This window comes from Hordeum vulgare, chromosome 2H, assembly GCF_904849725.1.
Source record: "Hordeum vulgare subsp. vulgare chromosome 2H, MorexV3_pseudomolecules_assembly, whole genome shotgun sequence".
NCBI lineage: Eukaryota > Viridiplantae > Streptophyta > Magnoliopsida > Poales > Poaceae > Hordeum > Hordeum vulgare.
In genome coordinates this window covers 630,380,566-630,397,654 of record NC_058519.1, presented here as the reverse complement: position 1 = coordinate 630,397,654, position 17,089 = coordinate 630,380,566, and the positions used below count along the sequence as shown (strand labels likewise).

At 45.3% G+C, this 17,089-nt stretch overlaps 2 protein-coding genes and 1 pseudogene across 3 annotated transcripts; 2 read left to right on the top strand and 1 right to left on the bottom strand.

The window, feature by feature from the left end:
* The first annotated feature begins 1,058 nt into the window (after positions 1 to 1,058).
* Positions 1,059 to 2,371, top strand: LOC123428083 (cyclin-B1-1-like). Its single transcript, XM_045112247.1, has 4 exons — positions 1,059 to 1,565; positions 1,658 to 1,831; positions 1,937 to 2,115; positions 2,204 to 2,371. The coding sequence occupies exons 1-4, from the start codon at positions 1,365 to 1,367 to the stop codon at positions 2,355 to 2,357; spliced, it is 708 nt and encodes a 235-aa protein (XP_044968182.1). The 5' UTR covers positions 1,059 to 1,364; the 3' UTR covers positions 2,358 to 2,371.
* A 778-nt stretch (positions 2,372 to 3,149) lies between these two features.
* LOC123428081 lies at positions 3,150 to 8,329 on the bottom strand (annotated as a pseudogene).
* Positions 8,330 to 12,573: 4,244 nt separating this feature from the next.
* On the top strand, positions 12,574 to 15,238 carry LOC123428079 (G-type lectin S-receptor-like serine/threonine-protein kinase SD2-5). 2 transcript variants are annotated; one of them, XM_045112244.1, is made up of 3 exons: positions 12,574 to 13,043; positions 13,554 to 13,624; positions 13,759 to 15,238. In XM_045112244.1, the coding sequence occupies exons 1-3, from the start codon at positions 12,934 to 12,936 to the stop codon at positions 15,126 to 15,128; spliced, it is 1,551 nt and encodes a 516-aa protein (XP_044968179.1). In that variant the 5' UTR covers positions 12,574 to 12,933; the 3' UTR covers positions 15,129 to 15,238. The 2 variants fall into 2 exon arrangements, with proteins under 2 accessions (XP_044968179.1, XP_044968180.1); XM_045112245.1 differs by having other exon boundaries at positions 12,954 to 13,043; positions 13,559 to 13,624.
* The last annotated feature ends 1,851 nt before the right edge of the window (positions 15,239 to 17,089 follow it).

Genomic DNA, 17,089 nt, shown 5'->3' with positions numbered 1-17,089 from the left:
GTGTTTAGGCGGTGTATAGTGAAGCAGAAGTGTTTCACGAATTAATCGGATAACTTTCTACTTCCTTTTATATATGAATCATGCCCTGAGTCTCCGACGTAATAAAAGAAATAATTGAAGTCAATCCTGCAACCATATCTGGATCTTGATATATCATTATGAATATGAAATCAAATTCAATGGGGAAAATTTCCTTTCCACGACAAAGCCGTGAAAATTGCTATATTCATACGAGTATGACGAATTTATACTACGCTCAAAGTTGGTTCCGTCGATGATGAATTTATAACATCAACATGGCCTCGTGCTAACCGAAACGTCGCTTTGCTGCGGAATCCGTCTCCGACAAACCTACCGCGAGGACTCGATCCCCGGCCCTGACCCCTGAGCACGTCATCGATATCAACCACGTCGGACGACAGCGTCAGCTCGGAAGACTCCCTCGCTTAGCCTTTAATCGATGGAAAGTCGAGTTGAAGCATTAACCTGGCCTCGTGCTAATCGGAACGCCGCCGCCTTGCCGCCGAATCCGGCCGCCAGAGGCCTGCGGCGAGGATGGCTCATGCCAAGCCTGTCCGCCCCTCCTCCCCCTAAGCACGTCGTCGACTCCGGCGCGAGCGCGAGGCAGCAGTCGGAGGGCAGCGTCAACTCCGGCGTCCGGAAGCATACGCGAGGAAGAAGAAGGCGATCAACACCCCCGCTCGCCTCTGTGCCCCCCTCATCACGCCCTAAGGTGCTACTCTGTCACCAAACACTTTGTTAAAACGACTTCTTAATTACATCCTAGCTAGTAACATAAACCTCCATCTGATGCTGCTTCTGGTGGGCACAAATTAAGCTTTGCTAGGGATGCTTTGAACTGTCGTTTCCTTCCTCTCTGATAGTCGTGCCTCCTCTCTTTCTGGGCTTGTTTAGGAAACATGCATGGGTGGTTTGCCCTAGCTAAACTGCACTTGGAGAGAGTTTTACCTTGTAGATTAGTATTCACTTTCCCGTAAGCTTTGTCAAACAAGTCATTTGGTTTCATTAAAAACCAATGTATATCATAAAACTGTGCAATGATTCTGATCCACCATTGCATTGCCAGCTTGCGGCTGGAACAAGCAACCAACATCGACAAGTGAATCAAGACATCGATGTGCTTGACGTCGACAACCAGCTAGGGGTCGCGGATTACATAGAGGATATCTACAAGTTCTACAAAGTTGCCGAGGTAACTGCATGATTATTGACTCTTGGGTAGCGTGTGCAAACCCCTGTGGTCTGCTGCGTGTCTCTGAAGGTGATATTTCTTGCACGTCCCCTTGCAGAATGAGTGCCGCCCCTGCGACTACATCGACTCCCAGGCGGATCTCGGCGCTTGGATGCGGGGCATCCTCGTCGACTGGATAATAGAAGCGCATGAAGAGCTTGATCTCATGCCGGAGACCCTCTACCTCGCGGTGTACATCATCGACCGATACCTCTCGATGCAGCCCGTGATTCGGGGGGAGCTGCAGCTGGTTGGCTCCACTTCCCTACTGATCGCTTGCAAGTATGAGGAGGAGGAGGTCTGGGCTCCAGAGGTAGAGTGAATGAAAACTTATCCCCTTCCCCTTGACCCCGCCTTGCTCGCAGTGTATGAGTGTCCATGTTCTGATTGTTTGTACACATGCAGATGGAGGTTTTCATCTCTATAGCAAACGATGTCTACAGCAGGGAGCAGATACTGAGGATGGAGAAGGCCATTCTGAATACGCTTGAATGGAGCCTATCAGTTCCTACACATTATGTGTTCCTTGTGCGCTTTGCCAGATCAGCGTCTTCCTCGGATACGAAGAACGACAAGGAGGTAAAAAAAAAAATACACCATATATATGTAAATTATATGTATTTGCATGGTAAAGCAGAGAGTTTGTGTACTCAAGTTTGTCTCTCTGGATCTGGATGGATACAGATGGAGAACATGGTGTTCTTTTTTGCTGAACTCGCGCTGATGCAGTATGAGCTGGTGCCGATCAAGCCCTCCATGGTTGCTGCTGCTGCTGTCTATGCAGCCAGGCTCACACTCAAGAAGACCCCTCTATGGACTGAAGCTCTCCAGCACCAAACTGGCTTCGCTGGATCACAACTAACGTAAGCATGCAACTGTAGCCTAAATGATCTAATCCTCGTGGCTTTTGCGATGATTTCAGGGGTACTAACATTTCTGTGATGGTTTCAGGGATTGTGTAAAGATCCTGGTGACCGCACACTCGACCGCCCGAAGGAGCGAGTTGAAGGTGGTGTATCAGAAGTATTCCAGTGAAAAGTTGGGAGGAGTGGCCCTGCGCCCACCTGCAATCGACTTCTCTGCAAATAAATGGCGATTTCGTTGACAGCCCCTGCCACCTGTGTGATAAAAAAAATACACCTTGATCAGCCACAGGAAATTCAAGGAGGAACCGATGACGGACTTTCGTCGTCAACGCCAATTAGCAGCTGCTGCATGCACTATCTAGGCTAGACAATGACAATATAATGCCCATGGTGGTGCAACAGCAAATTATGTGCCAGCAAACACAGTTAAATGCCAAGTACTACTGTAGTTGTCAAAGCTTACCGTCCTGAGTAATTATGTTTCAAGACTGTAACTAAGCTTTGTGATACATGCCCATGCCCGGACATGCACCTTCAGCTTACACCTAATATATCTCATGTCGGAAGTCTGCATATTTCCTTTGGATTTGCGAGTTTCTGAATTAATTCCCTGGCAAGTTATCTAGAAAGTATTTTTGGTTCTGCTTCTACTGCGACTGTCCATATCATCTACTCCTAGAAAGTATTTTGGTCACAGATTGTTACTTGAGCTCGTCGATCCCTGGAAACTGTTTGTTAAATGACCTCATCAATTGTCTCCTCCATGTGCTGAAGAATTTTTTAAAACTTAAGGGCATACATAAACATGCTGTAGCAGACTTTCAAAATATTGTATGATTGTCCATAAGTGGATCTCATCATTGCATCAGTGTATTGCTGAAGAAAATAAGGACCGTAAGCCAGAAAATAAACAGCACTCACATATGTCCAAAAAAGACACATATGTCCAAAAAAGACACATGACAGAACAGAGTAAGCTTATAGCAATAAAACAGACATGCAGATAAAAATGAATACCTGACCATTGACTATGAATCACAAATAAAATCTTTTATTTAACAGCCACAGCTGAAATAGGTTCACCACAAGCGCACACGAAATCAGCAGCAGACAGTTCAAAGAAGTAATGCGAAAAAGTATTCTGAAACTCTGAATACGAAACCGCACTCGCTCTCAGTCTTATAATAAGCCACGAATCGGTAGGAGATATTATCACACTTGACAAGCAAATGCACACGACGACAGGAACAGTAGGAGAAGTAGCAAACACAGGCAGTAACAACACCCTACTGGAGGTGGCACAGGCAGAAAATGGTGCACAGTATAGTGCGTCTTGAAAACGCAGAGGGAACCCAGACAGGATGCATGTTCAGCAAGCAGAGGAAACCCACACACTATGCATATTCAGCAAGCAAAGGAAACCCGGACAGTATGCACATTCAGCAGCATACCCAAAAAAATGCATAGTCAGCAGCGGCACTACTAACACTGGAATCAGATCTTCCCTTTTCCTTGATCTGCAAAGCATCTTTCTTCCAGCCGGTGACCTGCATAACCCATCTTATCACATCAACATGTTAAAGTATTATGATTTGGGACGAGAAAGGAAGCAAGAATTGGTACTAATTAGTAGGTGAGTGGCTATACCTCTGCGTGCGTAAACATTTCCCAACCAGTATGGCAGGTCAATCTCGGAGAGTATACCGCCACTGTGTCCCTTGAACTGCAGAACATTGATCCAGCAACCAAAAGAAGTTGCTGGTGATTTCAAAGAATCCTAGAAACTGGAGGGGCATGAGGAACTCAATGCCAGGTGGGACCTCCATCATGCCACTGAGGTTGACAAGGTATAATCTTTCCAGGCTCGCCATGGCACCTTGCTGTATCTCTAGCCGATTCAGATTAGGCAGGTCTATCAGATAGAGAATCTTTAGCTTGGGAAACCATCCTGTGAGAAATGCTAGTTGCTCTCCATTGTATGCTCTGGTGAATTCTAGATGCGTCAAATTTGACAGCCTAGAAAGGGATGGCAGGGGGTCTTCTCTCAGTTGTGACCAATATAGATTCAAAGCATGCAAGTTCTGCCCCCCAACAGCTTGGAAGAGAGGAGACTCGTCCAACGCCCCTTCCGCTAGTCGTCCACCCAAACGTAGCCTTTGCAGGTTTGGAAGGAGGACATTCAACGAGAGAACCTCATTCTCATCACTTGCATTCACATCAAGATGGGACAAACACTGCATCTGAACTAGAGACTCGACGATACGTCCACAATAGATTCGTTTCACATCCAATAGCCTCAAGCTTCTCAGTTGCCTCAGCTCCCGTAAATGTCTAATAGACTCATCATGTGCTACCAATGCTTGTAACGTTTGTAGGTTTGTTAGATTTCCAAGACCATTGGGGACATGCACACCACTGAAACATTTAATCCCTCTCAAATCTGCATTAACTCTTTTCTCCACAAATAAGTGCCTAAGCTTCTTCAGATTCACAATCCCACTAGGCAACTCATGTACATCAGATCTAAGAAGGTCCAGTGTCAGCAAATTTGAAAGCTTCTCAACAGACCTCGGGAGCATCTTCACTTTTGAATCACGCAAACCCAAATGGCGGAGATTAAAACGATCTCCAATAGCATATGGAATATTCTCAATGGATAGACCACTTAATTCTAGCACTGTCATATATCTTGACTCCTTACATAGCATGGGTAGTAGAGTAAATGATACCATACTATTGTCCAGTGTGACGAAAGTTCGAAGTCGGCGTACACTAGAAAATGAATTTTGAATATACTTCTTTTGTTTGTGCAATACCAATCGACGTCCATTCCTCTCAAAAGAGCCCCCATGCTTATCCTCACATGTAACACCAAAGCAGTTCTTTGGCCACAAGTCAAGTGCCAATTCCCGCAAGATATCATGCATTTTGAATTCTTTCATCCTACCAAATGAGTTCCTCTTCACAGGTTGTAGCATGTTTCTGTCAATTAACTCCTTCAGACAGCCTTCTGCCACTTCTTCTAGTGTGCTTTCACCCCTCTCCTCGATGAACCCCTCTGCTGTCCATAACCGTATAAGTTGTTTCCTTTTGAAACAATAGTCTTCCGAAAATAAACTGCAATATAAGAAACCGCATTTTAAGTGTGTTGGAAGGTAGATGAAGCTCAGATGCAAAACATTCCTTATGTGATCGAGTCTTGAATTATTGATTAGCTCCCAACTCAGTTGGGCATTTATTCTTCTCCATTCCTCCACAGTTTTCTCACGGGCACGCAAGAGGCTACCAACTAACACAATGACAAGAGGCAAGCCTTTGCACTTGCTAACTATTTGCTCAGACAAAGGATTCAATTCTGCGGGACATTCATGATTTGTATCTCTTGGAAAGGCTTTTCTACAAAAGAGATCCCATGCCTTATCTTCTGGTAAAGGTTCCAGTGTTAAGGTATGTCCTCGAGAGGCAAGTGCAGCAACACCGCCTTCCCTTGTTGTTATCATCAGTCTGCTGCCCTTATCATTATTAATAAGCACCCTACACAAGTCATCAAATGCTTCAGGAGTCCAAACATCGTCAAATATGATCAAATACTTCCGTTGCTCTAGAAATCTCCTCAGTGTCTCTTCAAGGCATGTGATGTCCATGGCCGCAGTGTTAGATAGCACACTGTCTTTATCTCGGGAAAGTTCCTTGATTATATTCCTCAATACATTTTCTGTAGAATAAGTTTGAGAGATGGAGACCCAAGCATGGCACTGGAATTTCTATCTATGCTTCCTGTAGACATTTGCAGCTAAAGAAGTTTTACCAAGCCCTCCCATTCCAAGCAGTGCTATCACAGAGCGTTCCAAATCGTCACTTAACAACCACTGCTCAAGTTTATCTCTGTTTCTATCCACACCGACTAGATCTTCTTCATCAAGGGATCGTGAAATGTTTGCTAGATCTTTGGACCTCTTGACAATGTAACTTGAGCTGCTAGTATCCCCATTGTTTATCATGTGAACCCAGCGATTTTTTGTCTCAGACAGGTGTGTTAGGTCTTTCTCTATTTCCTTCACCTTGAAAGCAATTCGGTTCAAAGAAAACAGATATCTTGGTTTTGTAAACCCTTTCTTCAGGTAAAAGCAACATCCTGTATCATGTTCGTGACCAACAAGATACAAGTACTCATCCACCATGTCCTCCATCACATGTGCTACTTTCCGTACCTCCTCCAACCAGCCCTCATATACTTGATTATTGCGGTTCCGGATATCCATTTGACAAAGAATATCAAGCATTACTCGAAGCTCCCTCAAAACATGACCCATGCTGCCCTGTAGCTCTAGTATTTGCTTCCCGTACTTTGCAAACAATGTGCTGGCCTGGTCTGCCGCTCCATTTGCGAAGGCGGTTCCAATCTTTTTAATGGCTAGAAGAATCACAATCTCCGCCATCGCTTTCTGAGAATAGCTAAGGTATCACTGTTGGGTGGGGGCCTAGTTGTATATTTGCCTCGGTATTATTACAATGACCACTGCAAAATGAAGTGATGCATTAGTTAGTAGCAAGCACTTGCTGAAACACTTCAAAACTCTCCAACCACAATGGAATAAAACACTTGCTGTGGTGAAATAAGCAGAACCTTTCAAAGTAATCCTCCTAAACTTCGATTTCATACAGTTAAGCTATCTAACGCTAACCCACATAATAATCAATCCAAAAACAGAACTTACAACATGCAGGTCCATGAGAATTTTATAACACTTGGGACTGTGCTATCATCAATGGCAAACTAAATGTTATTGACTGAAAGAATGAGTGACACTCAACCAACTAAATGACCACATATGCTCCGCTTCCGTGTAGGCGACATCTCAGATTAAAATGCCCCAAATATTTAAACAAGTGAGGCGAAGAGGAAGCCTATCTGACATACCGGACAGCTCCGAGTAACTTAGTTCTATATTTTTCTCAACATATATCTTATAGTATCTCCAGATTTATGGAAAACAAATAGCTAGGATTGTTGATTAAGCCACAAGAAAATGTATCAATAAATAAGGAGCAAAGCTATAATGTCAAAGGACTAGAGGAGTTATTACTCATTACGAGAAATCAATATACAATGACTGTAACTAAAACCACTTTGATTAAAAGGAGCTGCCATGTGCACTTTAGGAGACCCTCACACATAGAGAATATTGACTTTAGGAGGCTACAAATTTCCACATTAGCGTATCTAGAATTCAAGAGCATATGCTCATCGTGTGCTAGGTATATCACCAGTACAAAGAATTGTCAACAACTGTGCTGCAGATTGATTCCATATATTTTGTTAATCCAAGGGAAACAATCAGGGATGGTGCACCTCGCGGCGACCCCTGGTAGCTGCCCGGGCTCAACCAGAGCTCCGCTAAGCATTAGTGTGAATATATGGGTTAGCAATGATGTTTTGCTGGGCAAACGCTGGCCAGAGGCGCCACCAATAGACCCAGCCCATGCTCGGTCAGTGAGCTGGATCCACCACTGGAAACAATGAGTAGCAACTAAAACCTGGACACTGTCAGCTCACCAGACCTTGGAGCCATACAAATTAAGAAGCTCGACCTGAGTACAGCCTAGGATCCCTAGAAAACAAGGGAAGGATGACGCACCTGCCTGATGGCATAGATCCAATCGAGCTTGGTGACCTTGTGCATTTCTGAATCTGAAATCATCAGAATAGTCTCATGGATTCTCGGGGGAAAAAGGACTTCATGGCTTGGGTGGTTATGTTGGCACTGAAGCTTAACTGTTGAGGTCGTGAACTCTCATGGAGTCATATGTATGACTGAGAGTATGCTAGCTTGCTGTTGATGACAAGTAGCTGGATCTGATTTCAACTTGAGGTGCTCCCTTGTTACCTTTACCCACTAAAACCAGAGAACCGCCTACCTGGCATTTAATGGCAAGGAGAACTGGTCAATACTTCATCGACCAGCTTAGGATATTGACAGGAGAAATAGGAACAGAACCAAATAGAAGGAGATAATATCATTAGAATGGCACCTGGTCTGTAATCGCTGTAGGTCTGGCCAGATTTGGACCTGTGGTGACCTTCTTGCGCGCTTCAGAATCTGAAAAAAGGGCAGCCCTGTGCAGGTAGCTCTCGCTTGCCCTTCAGAATCTGAAATCATCAAAATAGTACCAGAGTTGGTGAAAGTGGGGCATCATGCTAGTCTGGTTGTTGAAGCCATGAGCCATCAAGAAGCAACCAGAGACCCTGCAAGTCAAGTCAACGTTAGTTTTCTTCCGGTAGTTGTTGAAGCTCAATTATTTTTCAACATGATGTATTATCTGAAAGCAATGTGCCTGTGTGAATATCCAATCAGTTGAATGTTCATGGAATGCACATCTGATCACGTCAATAGTCTTGAACAGCCCACTACAACCAAGAACTCCGGCTACAGTATTATAGCCACATGCTTTTCGTGGTTCCCTATGGCTATGGGGCTTTGCCTTCATGATTACGTGCATCTCCTTTTGTTTTTTACTAGGGAGAAGAATTAGGAATTCTGAAACTATCGAACTGGTATGGATAGCCATTTTTAGAATTTGAGCATTTGACCATACAGAGCATGGAGTGTTGTATTCTGATCATGAGGGTTAGTCATGGAAGCTTACAAAGGTTTTTGAGACGCCCAGTAGTGAGTAATATGGCTATATTCAGATAAGCCTGAGCAGTACAGTAGCTAACCAGTAGCAGCAAACTGAGCTATATACATACAGAGAGCTAAGAGCATAATTACTTACAGTTACAGAACATCCATCAATCCAATAGAACAGCTATATTACCAGCATATATTCTTCTCCATGCCTTCTTGATCATTCCAGCACCTGCGATACTTGACAAGACAAGAAACCTGAGTTTATCAGTACTCGCACTTTTCTGAAATATAGTCAAGTCAAAGATCTGTATCTATGAGCCATTGAGCCCACACCTGTTGAAAACTGAAAACTCCAACGAAAATCAAAGAAAGGACCATAAATAAATCAGTCGAAGCCAACAGGTCAGAGATTCAGTAGTGCACACAGGTTCAGAAAACAAGACAGGGGAGCTTCGCCGCATTGCAGCCGTCTCCCTCGTCGCCGGCAGCCTTCCCCGTGGCATCCAAGATGTCCATGGACTCGAGGGTGCCTCCCTCATTCCATTCCCATCGCTAGGGTGACCGGTGGGCCACCACAGCGACGGCCCCAACCTCGTCTCCGGCGAGTACCCGGAGCCGAAGCCCTGCAGCAGGCCGAGCTCGAGCGGGTGGAGCAGGGAGCATCAGGAGCGCCGCGCACCCCGCACGCACCCCGCCGCCGCAGCGCCGCCAGCAGCCCGCCCGCCGCCAGCAGCCCGCCCGAACCCCGCCACCGCAGTGCCGCGCACCCCGCCGCCGCAGCGCCGCCAGCAGCCCGCCCGCACCCCGCCCCGCACCCCGCTCGCCGCCAGCAGCCCGCCCGCACCCCGCCCCGCACAGCACCGCGAGCTCCACGAGCGTGGCTGGCTCGTGTTTATTTCCACGAGGAGTAGCCTCGTGGATGGACGTGTATAACTTCCACGCCCGTATACACGTTCCACTGGGAAGCATTTTTCTGTTTGCAACGTGTATATTTACCATCCACCTCCATATACACCATCCACTAGAGATGCTCTAAGGCTGCTCATAGTGGAGAGTAACATATAGTAGTAGCATGCATATGTTACTATTGTATGATACTATCTTCATAGGGCATAGTAATATAAACTAGTATCATAGGTGATCTCATTTATTAACATGCATGACACATAGTAGCATAGCATTTAACATGTTACGGTATCTACCTATGTTACTCCAATATCCTCTCTCTTCTTTAATTACTTGCCACATCACCATGTTTGCTAGTCCCAAGATTATGTTACTAGCTATGATACCCCCACTATGACCAGCCTAATTAGGGCATCTTCAATGGTTGTAAGATAGTTGTTGGTAATTTTGACACATAGGATTTTTTATGATGTGTCATGGAATAAATGAGGAAAAAAAACAAGGTTGTATGTAAATTAACCAACACCCTTGCACAAGCTCCAATGTAGAATGAGAGAGCACCTTACTTATTACCTCACATCTTATTGATCAAACTAGATACAACCCATTGGAGTAGTTGTATGTTAAGGTGTTGGCTGATGACATGGCATATTTATCAACAAGCTAACCAACAACCTGTTGGAGATGCCCTTAGTTGACACATCATATCTTTTGCTTAGGTGGCATCTATGTTCCTATGTTACTCCCATTGTGGGTAGTCTCATATGTCTTGTTCTATGAGCCATTTAGCAAAAATTTGGATTCTTAAATACGTGTAAATCTATGCACGTTAATTATACATGTCAATATCGCATGATAAATAATAAATTATGTTGTCAAAAATACATAATTCTTACATGAAATTTATTTTTAAGGTTACAACTCAAGTATTTGCCTTTTGGTTTTCATTACGGATCTACATATACTCCCCAAGATCAACGAATAGTTGATTATACTTCTGATCTCGAGTATTAAATGCATCTGCAGAAAATTCATAAGACCATTTATAACCGATCCCTATCCAAACATAAGGGAGAATAATTTCGTTTTTGCTCCTCTATGTCTCACCTACCCAATCCATTAAACCGGTTAGTGGAGTAAAAATATATACTCCAATCCCTAACCCACGAGTATATTTACTCCGACTCGAGGCGGCCGAGTAAAAGTTTTGTCCCTCTCTCTAACTCTTCTTTGCATCCTCTTTTCTCCCTCGCCATGTCGTCGGCGCGTCCCCCGCCCTTCCCCACTGCCCCCCGTCCTCCCGACGGTCGGACGCGGTGGCCGAGGTCCCCGCTGTTTAGTTGTTCAAAAGATTGAGGGAGTGAGCGAGAATGATCTTGCCCTCTGTTTCCTTTAGAGAAACTGGTTTTGCATACAACAGTCACATGAACATTAGGTGGCGCGTCATCCAGGTAACTTCTTAGCCACCCAAAATTATGCTTACAGCTCAATGTTTTTGGCCACTGTCAAAATTTTGGTGGGGTGAAACGTGCTCTCATTTTTGAGGTGGTGCTTTTTTTGCTAAGCACACCAAAAATGTAGTGGCGTGAACGTGCTCTGATTTTTTAAGTGGTGGTTTTTTACTAAGCACGTTAAAAATGTGGTCGCGTGAAACATGTCACGCGTGCTCTGATTTCCCGAAGTGGTGGTTTTTTGCTAAGCAAGCCAAAAATATCGTGGGGTCGAACGTGCTTTGATTTTTGAAGTGGTTGTTTTTGCTAAGCACGTTAAAAATGTGGTGGTTTTGTGGTTTTTACTCCCCAACAAACACATCCACAAATCGGGATATATACCGAGCTCCCTGTAGCCCGGGCTCCGTTGGCGTTTCCCGATCAAACTTGTGCATTTTAGGAGGGAAAAGGGTCCACGGTTTTTTCAAGTGGACGTCACTCCGTAGCGGCGCCGTATATAAGTCTTACCGTGCGGCGACCAAGTAATCTCCTCACTAATGCATTTTAAGTCTGGCACCTCCAGTCAATCACTCTCTGGTCCCAAAAAAGTTGTCCGATGAATCGTATGGATGAGCTATCCGGTGAATAGAAAACATACAACACCACACGTAAGATTCCCTTTCATGTTTGAAATTCAAAAAGTTTTATCTACAAAACCGTTAATTCAATCGATGATCCGTTTTTCATCATTGACTTTCTCGCGACGAGTTCTTCGAAACTAGATCCCATGTTGATATGTTCCGTCAACTATTTTTTTTGTTCATACTTGTCACATTTTTAGACCCACTTATCATATAATTAACCACTTACTTACCTGAGAAAAATAACTTGATTGTCACTTTTTAATGTTGTTTCGTACAAAAAGCCTTGTAACAGATTTCATTATACATGATATAAAAACATGTCATAGATTGTGTTTGCCAATTTAAAATATACCAACTTGTCATATTTACATACAACTTTGGCAGAAAACTATTTTGTGCATTTCAAAAAAATATGGCGATTAAGTTATTTTTTGTCAGACAAGTAAGTACTTACTAATATGACAAGTAAGTGCAACAAATATGGTAAGTACGAGCAAAAAAAATTGTCAAAACGTATCGATATGGGATCTAGTTTTGAAGATTTCGTCGAAACAAAGTCAACGACGAAAACAGATCATCGATCGAATTAACGGTTTAAGAGATAAAAAAAATTAAATTTTGATAATTTAAAACGAAACTAATGACATCATTGCATGCATGCATGCATGAAGAGGAGAGCACATACAAATCGCGTAGTGACAAAATGCTGCGCAGTTAGTTAGATTTCCTTTTTTTGAATTCAAATGTCAGGTCAGTTCCTTTCGAGGAAAAAGTCTACTCAGACCCGCAAGAAAACGTCTACCGAGACAGAGGTCGGGAGAGAACTCCGTCAGTCAAACTGCAGCACTCGCTACCATTGGGTTGGGCCCATCAGAATCAGAATTCAGAACAGAGCACACACGTCGCCGTTCGTGCCGGAAGCTCCCCGGGAAGCGCCGGCGTCGCCACCGGAGCCACAGGATTCCGGATGAGAGCTAGGTGCCACAACCACGCAGCCGCAGCAAACACCGGCAGGCAACTGCCGGGAGCTCGAACCTTCGTTACTGATAGCTTGACGCCTAGTCAAGGGCGGCTGCGCGCGCCCTCCTTCACTCATCTCCTTCCTCCTCCCGGGGTCGCACTCTCACTCTCACTCCGTCAGAGTCTCAGAGAGCTCCGACACAAAAGAGCGAGGCCTCCTCTCTCATCGTCCTGCCTATATGTATGTATCAGACGGATCCTTCCTTCAGCTGTGCTGAGGTTCGTCGGCGGGTGGTAAAGCGCGAAGAAGATCAGGCAAGAAAGCAAGAAAGAAGATACTTACCTGACAGAAAGTAAGTTCCTCTACTCTGCCTTGGTGTCAGTCCTACAGTTTTCCTGCCATTGCAACTGCTGCTGTTCTTCGGCCAGTTTATGATGTTCCTGTTCTATGGTTTTCTGAATTTGCTGCCGCTAAGTTTTCTGAATTCGGTCGGTTTTTCTTCAAACTGCTATGGTTTTCTCAACTTGAAAACCGCAGATCAGTGCGTCGCGTCAGTGGTTCGGTCCGTTCGGACTGGATTACTAGCTCGACCATTTTATTTCTAGGCTTCTAGTTCTAGCTGTGGTAAAAAAATCTCAAACCGACTGTACAAGCGTAGAGCAATGGTTGGTTGCCTAGTGTCAATCAGGGCCCTGCCTTCTTTCTTAATCGTCTGACATATGCCATGACGCAGAGACTGTGTACAAGTCCAAGCACGCTCTAGTACAGCAATCAGTTACCTAAACTTACCTGTCAGTAGCCAAAACATCATCACTAACTCCACTACTAAGTTTGTTACTTGTCTGACCAATGCCATCTATAGTGCAGAAAGTAAGAAGGCCTTGAGACAGAGCTTGGGCATCGCAAACATGTCCGCAGCTGTCACTGCAACTGGTAAGATATGCCTGTACCTAACAGAATAATTATGCAGGTCTTTCTAGAATCTAGATGATATAAATTGCTGGGTTTGGTCCTTGATTAGTTTTGCACCAGCTAATATAACTCCGTTCTTGTCTCGATTTATACAGTATCGGTGGTCTGTGCGACCGTTGCGGTAGTGATAACCATCATCATGATCAAACGATGCCGGCGTGTGAGGATGAAATTTTACAAGAAGTTCATGGCCAAGATCTCCGACGAGATCAACAGAAGGAACCGAGAGCTGGAAGCATGCGCCGCTGTGAACGACGTGGTGATCGAGATCGGCCCCGTGGAGAAGTTCCTCCACGACATCCTCAACGAGAAGCCGATGCGGTTCAGCTCCCAGCAGCTGGCGTCGTGCACCGGGAACTACTCCACCGAGCTCGGCTCCGGCGGCTTCGGGGTGGTGTACAAGGGGGAGCTCCCCAACGGGCTGCCCGTGGCGGTGAAGGTGCTCAAGGTGTCCATGAACAAGAAGGTGCAGGAGGGGTTCATGGCCGAGATCGGCACCATCGGCCGGACCTACCACGTGCACCTCGTCAGGCTCTACGGCTTCTGCTTCGACCCCGACACCAAGGCGCTCGTCTACGAGTACTTGGAGAACAGCTCGCTCGAGAAGTACCTCTATCACGACGGCGACGGCGACGGCGACGCCGGAGAGGACGAGAAGAGGGAGAGGCTCGAGTGGCGGACGCTGCACAGCATCGCCATCGGCACGGCGAAGGGGATCCGGTACCTGCACGAGGAGTGCCAGCACAGGATCGTGCACTACGACATCAAGCCACCGAACATCCTGCTCACCGCCGACTTCACCCCCAAGGTGGCAGACTTCGGGCTGGCCAGGCTCGGGGAGCGCGAGAACACGCACATGTCGTCGCTGACGGGCGGCGGGCGTGGGACGCCAGGGTACGCGGCGCCGGAGCTGTGGATGGCGCTGCCGACGACGGAGAAGTGCGACGTGTACAGCTTCGGGATGGTGCTGTTCGAGATCCTGGGGCGTCGCCGGAACTATGACGCCCAGCTGGAGGAGGAGAGCCGCGAGTGGTTTCCCAAGTGGGTGTGGGACAAGTACGAGCAGGGCGACATGGAGTCCATCATGTCCGCTGCCGCCGGCGTCGGGGAGGCGGACCGGGATAAGGCGGAGACCATGTGCAAGGTGGCGCTCTGGTGCGTGCAGTTCCAGCCGTCGGCGCGGCCGACGATGAGCAGCGTGGTGCGGATGCTGGAGGGGGAGATGGCCATCGTGCCGCCGGTGAACCCATTCAAGTACGTGTCGAGCGGCGGCAGCTCTAGCGGCTGGACACTGTCGAGCAGCACCGGCACCGGCACATTCACGAGCAGCACCGGCACCGGCACGTTCACGAGCAGCAGCCGGGATACGGGAAGGGACAGCGAGGTCTCGGATGCAAGTGCTCCTCCTAAGCCGACGGATGCAATGCTGAAAGGTGTCAAGTCCACTGATGCAGTGACGGCATAGAGTGTGTACGTTTGCTTCTGTTTATACTTACTTTGCAAGTAGAAAGTGCTTTGTAAATTAGCATTATAGACTTCATATTCGAAATCTTGCACACGATGGTTTCTTCCAAACCTGTCAAAATTTGAAGGACGCTCATATGGACCGTACTCGAAGGATCGACCTGGCGAACAAAATGGGTCATACTAACAGGCGAAAAAAACCATCTTCCTCAACAAAAAGGATGTGTCTAGGACACATCTAGATGACTAAATCAAGCATAAGAATAATAACCACACGAATTTCCACGTAAAATCAGTGATAGGATTTATATGTGCATAATTTATTATCTCACATCCAGATGTGTTTCAATAAAACAGCAACAACAAAAGTCTAACCGATCATGGCCATCCTTGAGAATATTTGGAAACGAAGAAATGCAAAAGCTTTTGTGAATACAAATTAGAAGTCCACTCCATTGCTAGGGCCACGGCCTGCAACTTTGATCCAACCGACTCAAAAGCAGATCATGCTCTGTGGAGTAAAGTTGTTCCACTTAGCCGGGTGATTGTAAATTAATGGCTAACTAACCCCCCCCCCCCCCCCCCCCCACACAGGCATATCTCTAACTATTCGCCTGTAATGGTGAAATTGATTGAGTAAGAAAGTGGTTTGACCGGTTTAAGCCCGCCGTTGATGTATAAAAAAATCATATGTGTGAACATGTCATGTGATCATACTAGTAGTTGCCAACACACTATCGGAGAGATTCAACGGTTATGTTATAGATGACCCCCCCCCCCCCCCCCCCCTCTCCCTTACAGGGTAAAAATTGCCAAGGGAAAACATAGGGATTTTCCATGGGGAAATGAGTAGAAATTGCCATGATCTAATCAATGAACTTCGACATGTTTTTGAAAATGACACGGATAGAGCTGGAACATTCGTGATGGATCATTCCCAACATCACAAAACATACTCCAACAGCGGTGTTCTCATGCCATGGAAATGTTCGAGCTGGAAACAATCCATAGGCTAATTTATTTCGGGGATGGCCAACTTCCTCATACATCATATGGCCATGTTCATGTTCATATGAAAATACGGCAAAAAGGTGGCCATTTGTATATGTATTAATACAAAAATTGCCATGTCCATATGAAAATACAACAAAAGTAGGCCATGTTTACGATAAAATCCATCTATATGTAATATTTTTTAGCATGCTCTTGATTCCATATACATTGATATTATATAAAAGAACACAACAAGATGTTTGCCATGTTCATGATAAAATCAACTTACATATAAAAATAGAATCACCATGTTCATGATATCATATACACGATTTAATAATATGCAACAAAAATAAGGAAATTTCCCAACGTCTAGCGACAGGATTTGTGAACATAAAAACACAGAAAAAACATTAATGGTGGCTCTATGTTTTTACGCATTTTTACAGCTCAGTTGTTGCATGTTCTCTCCATGTATCATGCCCCGTTGAATCAAATACATGTCCATTGTGCACAGTGGCGGATCTAGCTATCTGGCAAGGCATGGCATCTGCCACACCTAAAATCTGAAGCTAATATATCTACCTGCTGAGCATGGTAATGGTACTAGTACGTAGCTGGCTAGCCGCTAATTCTGAGAATAAAGGCTGACTACGTTGTGGGGCTGATGTAAACTCCACGGAACAAAAACACGAGAACATGCACACAAAATCAATAGTATTTAAATTTTGGATGTTTCGTTTCAGTGAATTTTTGGACAGCTGCAGTATACACGTATTTCTCCTTGATAAGCTCTGCCACACCAAAAAAATATTCCTGCCTTCGCCACTGATTGTGCATGAATTTCAGTTTTCACTCTTTTCATTATGAGCATTGCATAGTTATTAATTTTAGTTACCCCCTCTGTCCCTAAATATAAGTCTTTTTAGAGATTTTATTATGGGACTACATACGAAGCAAGATGAGTGA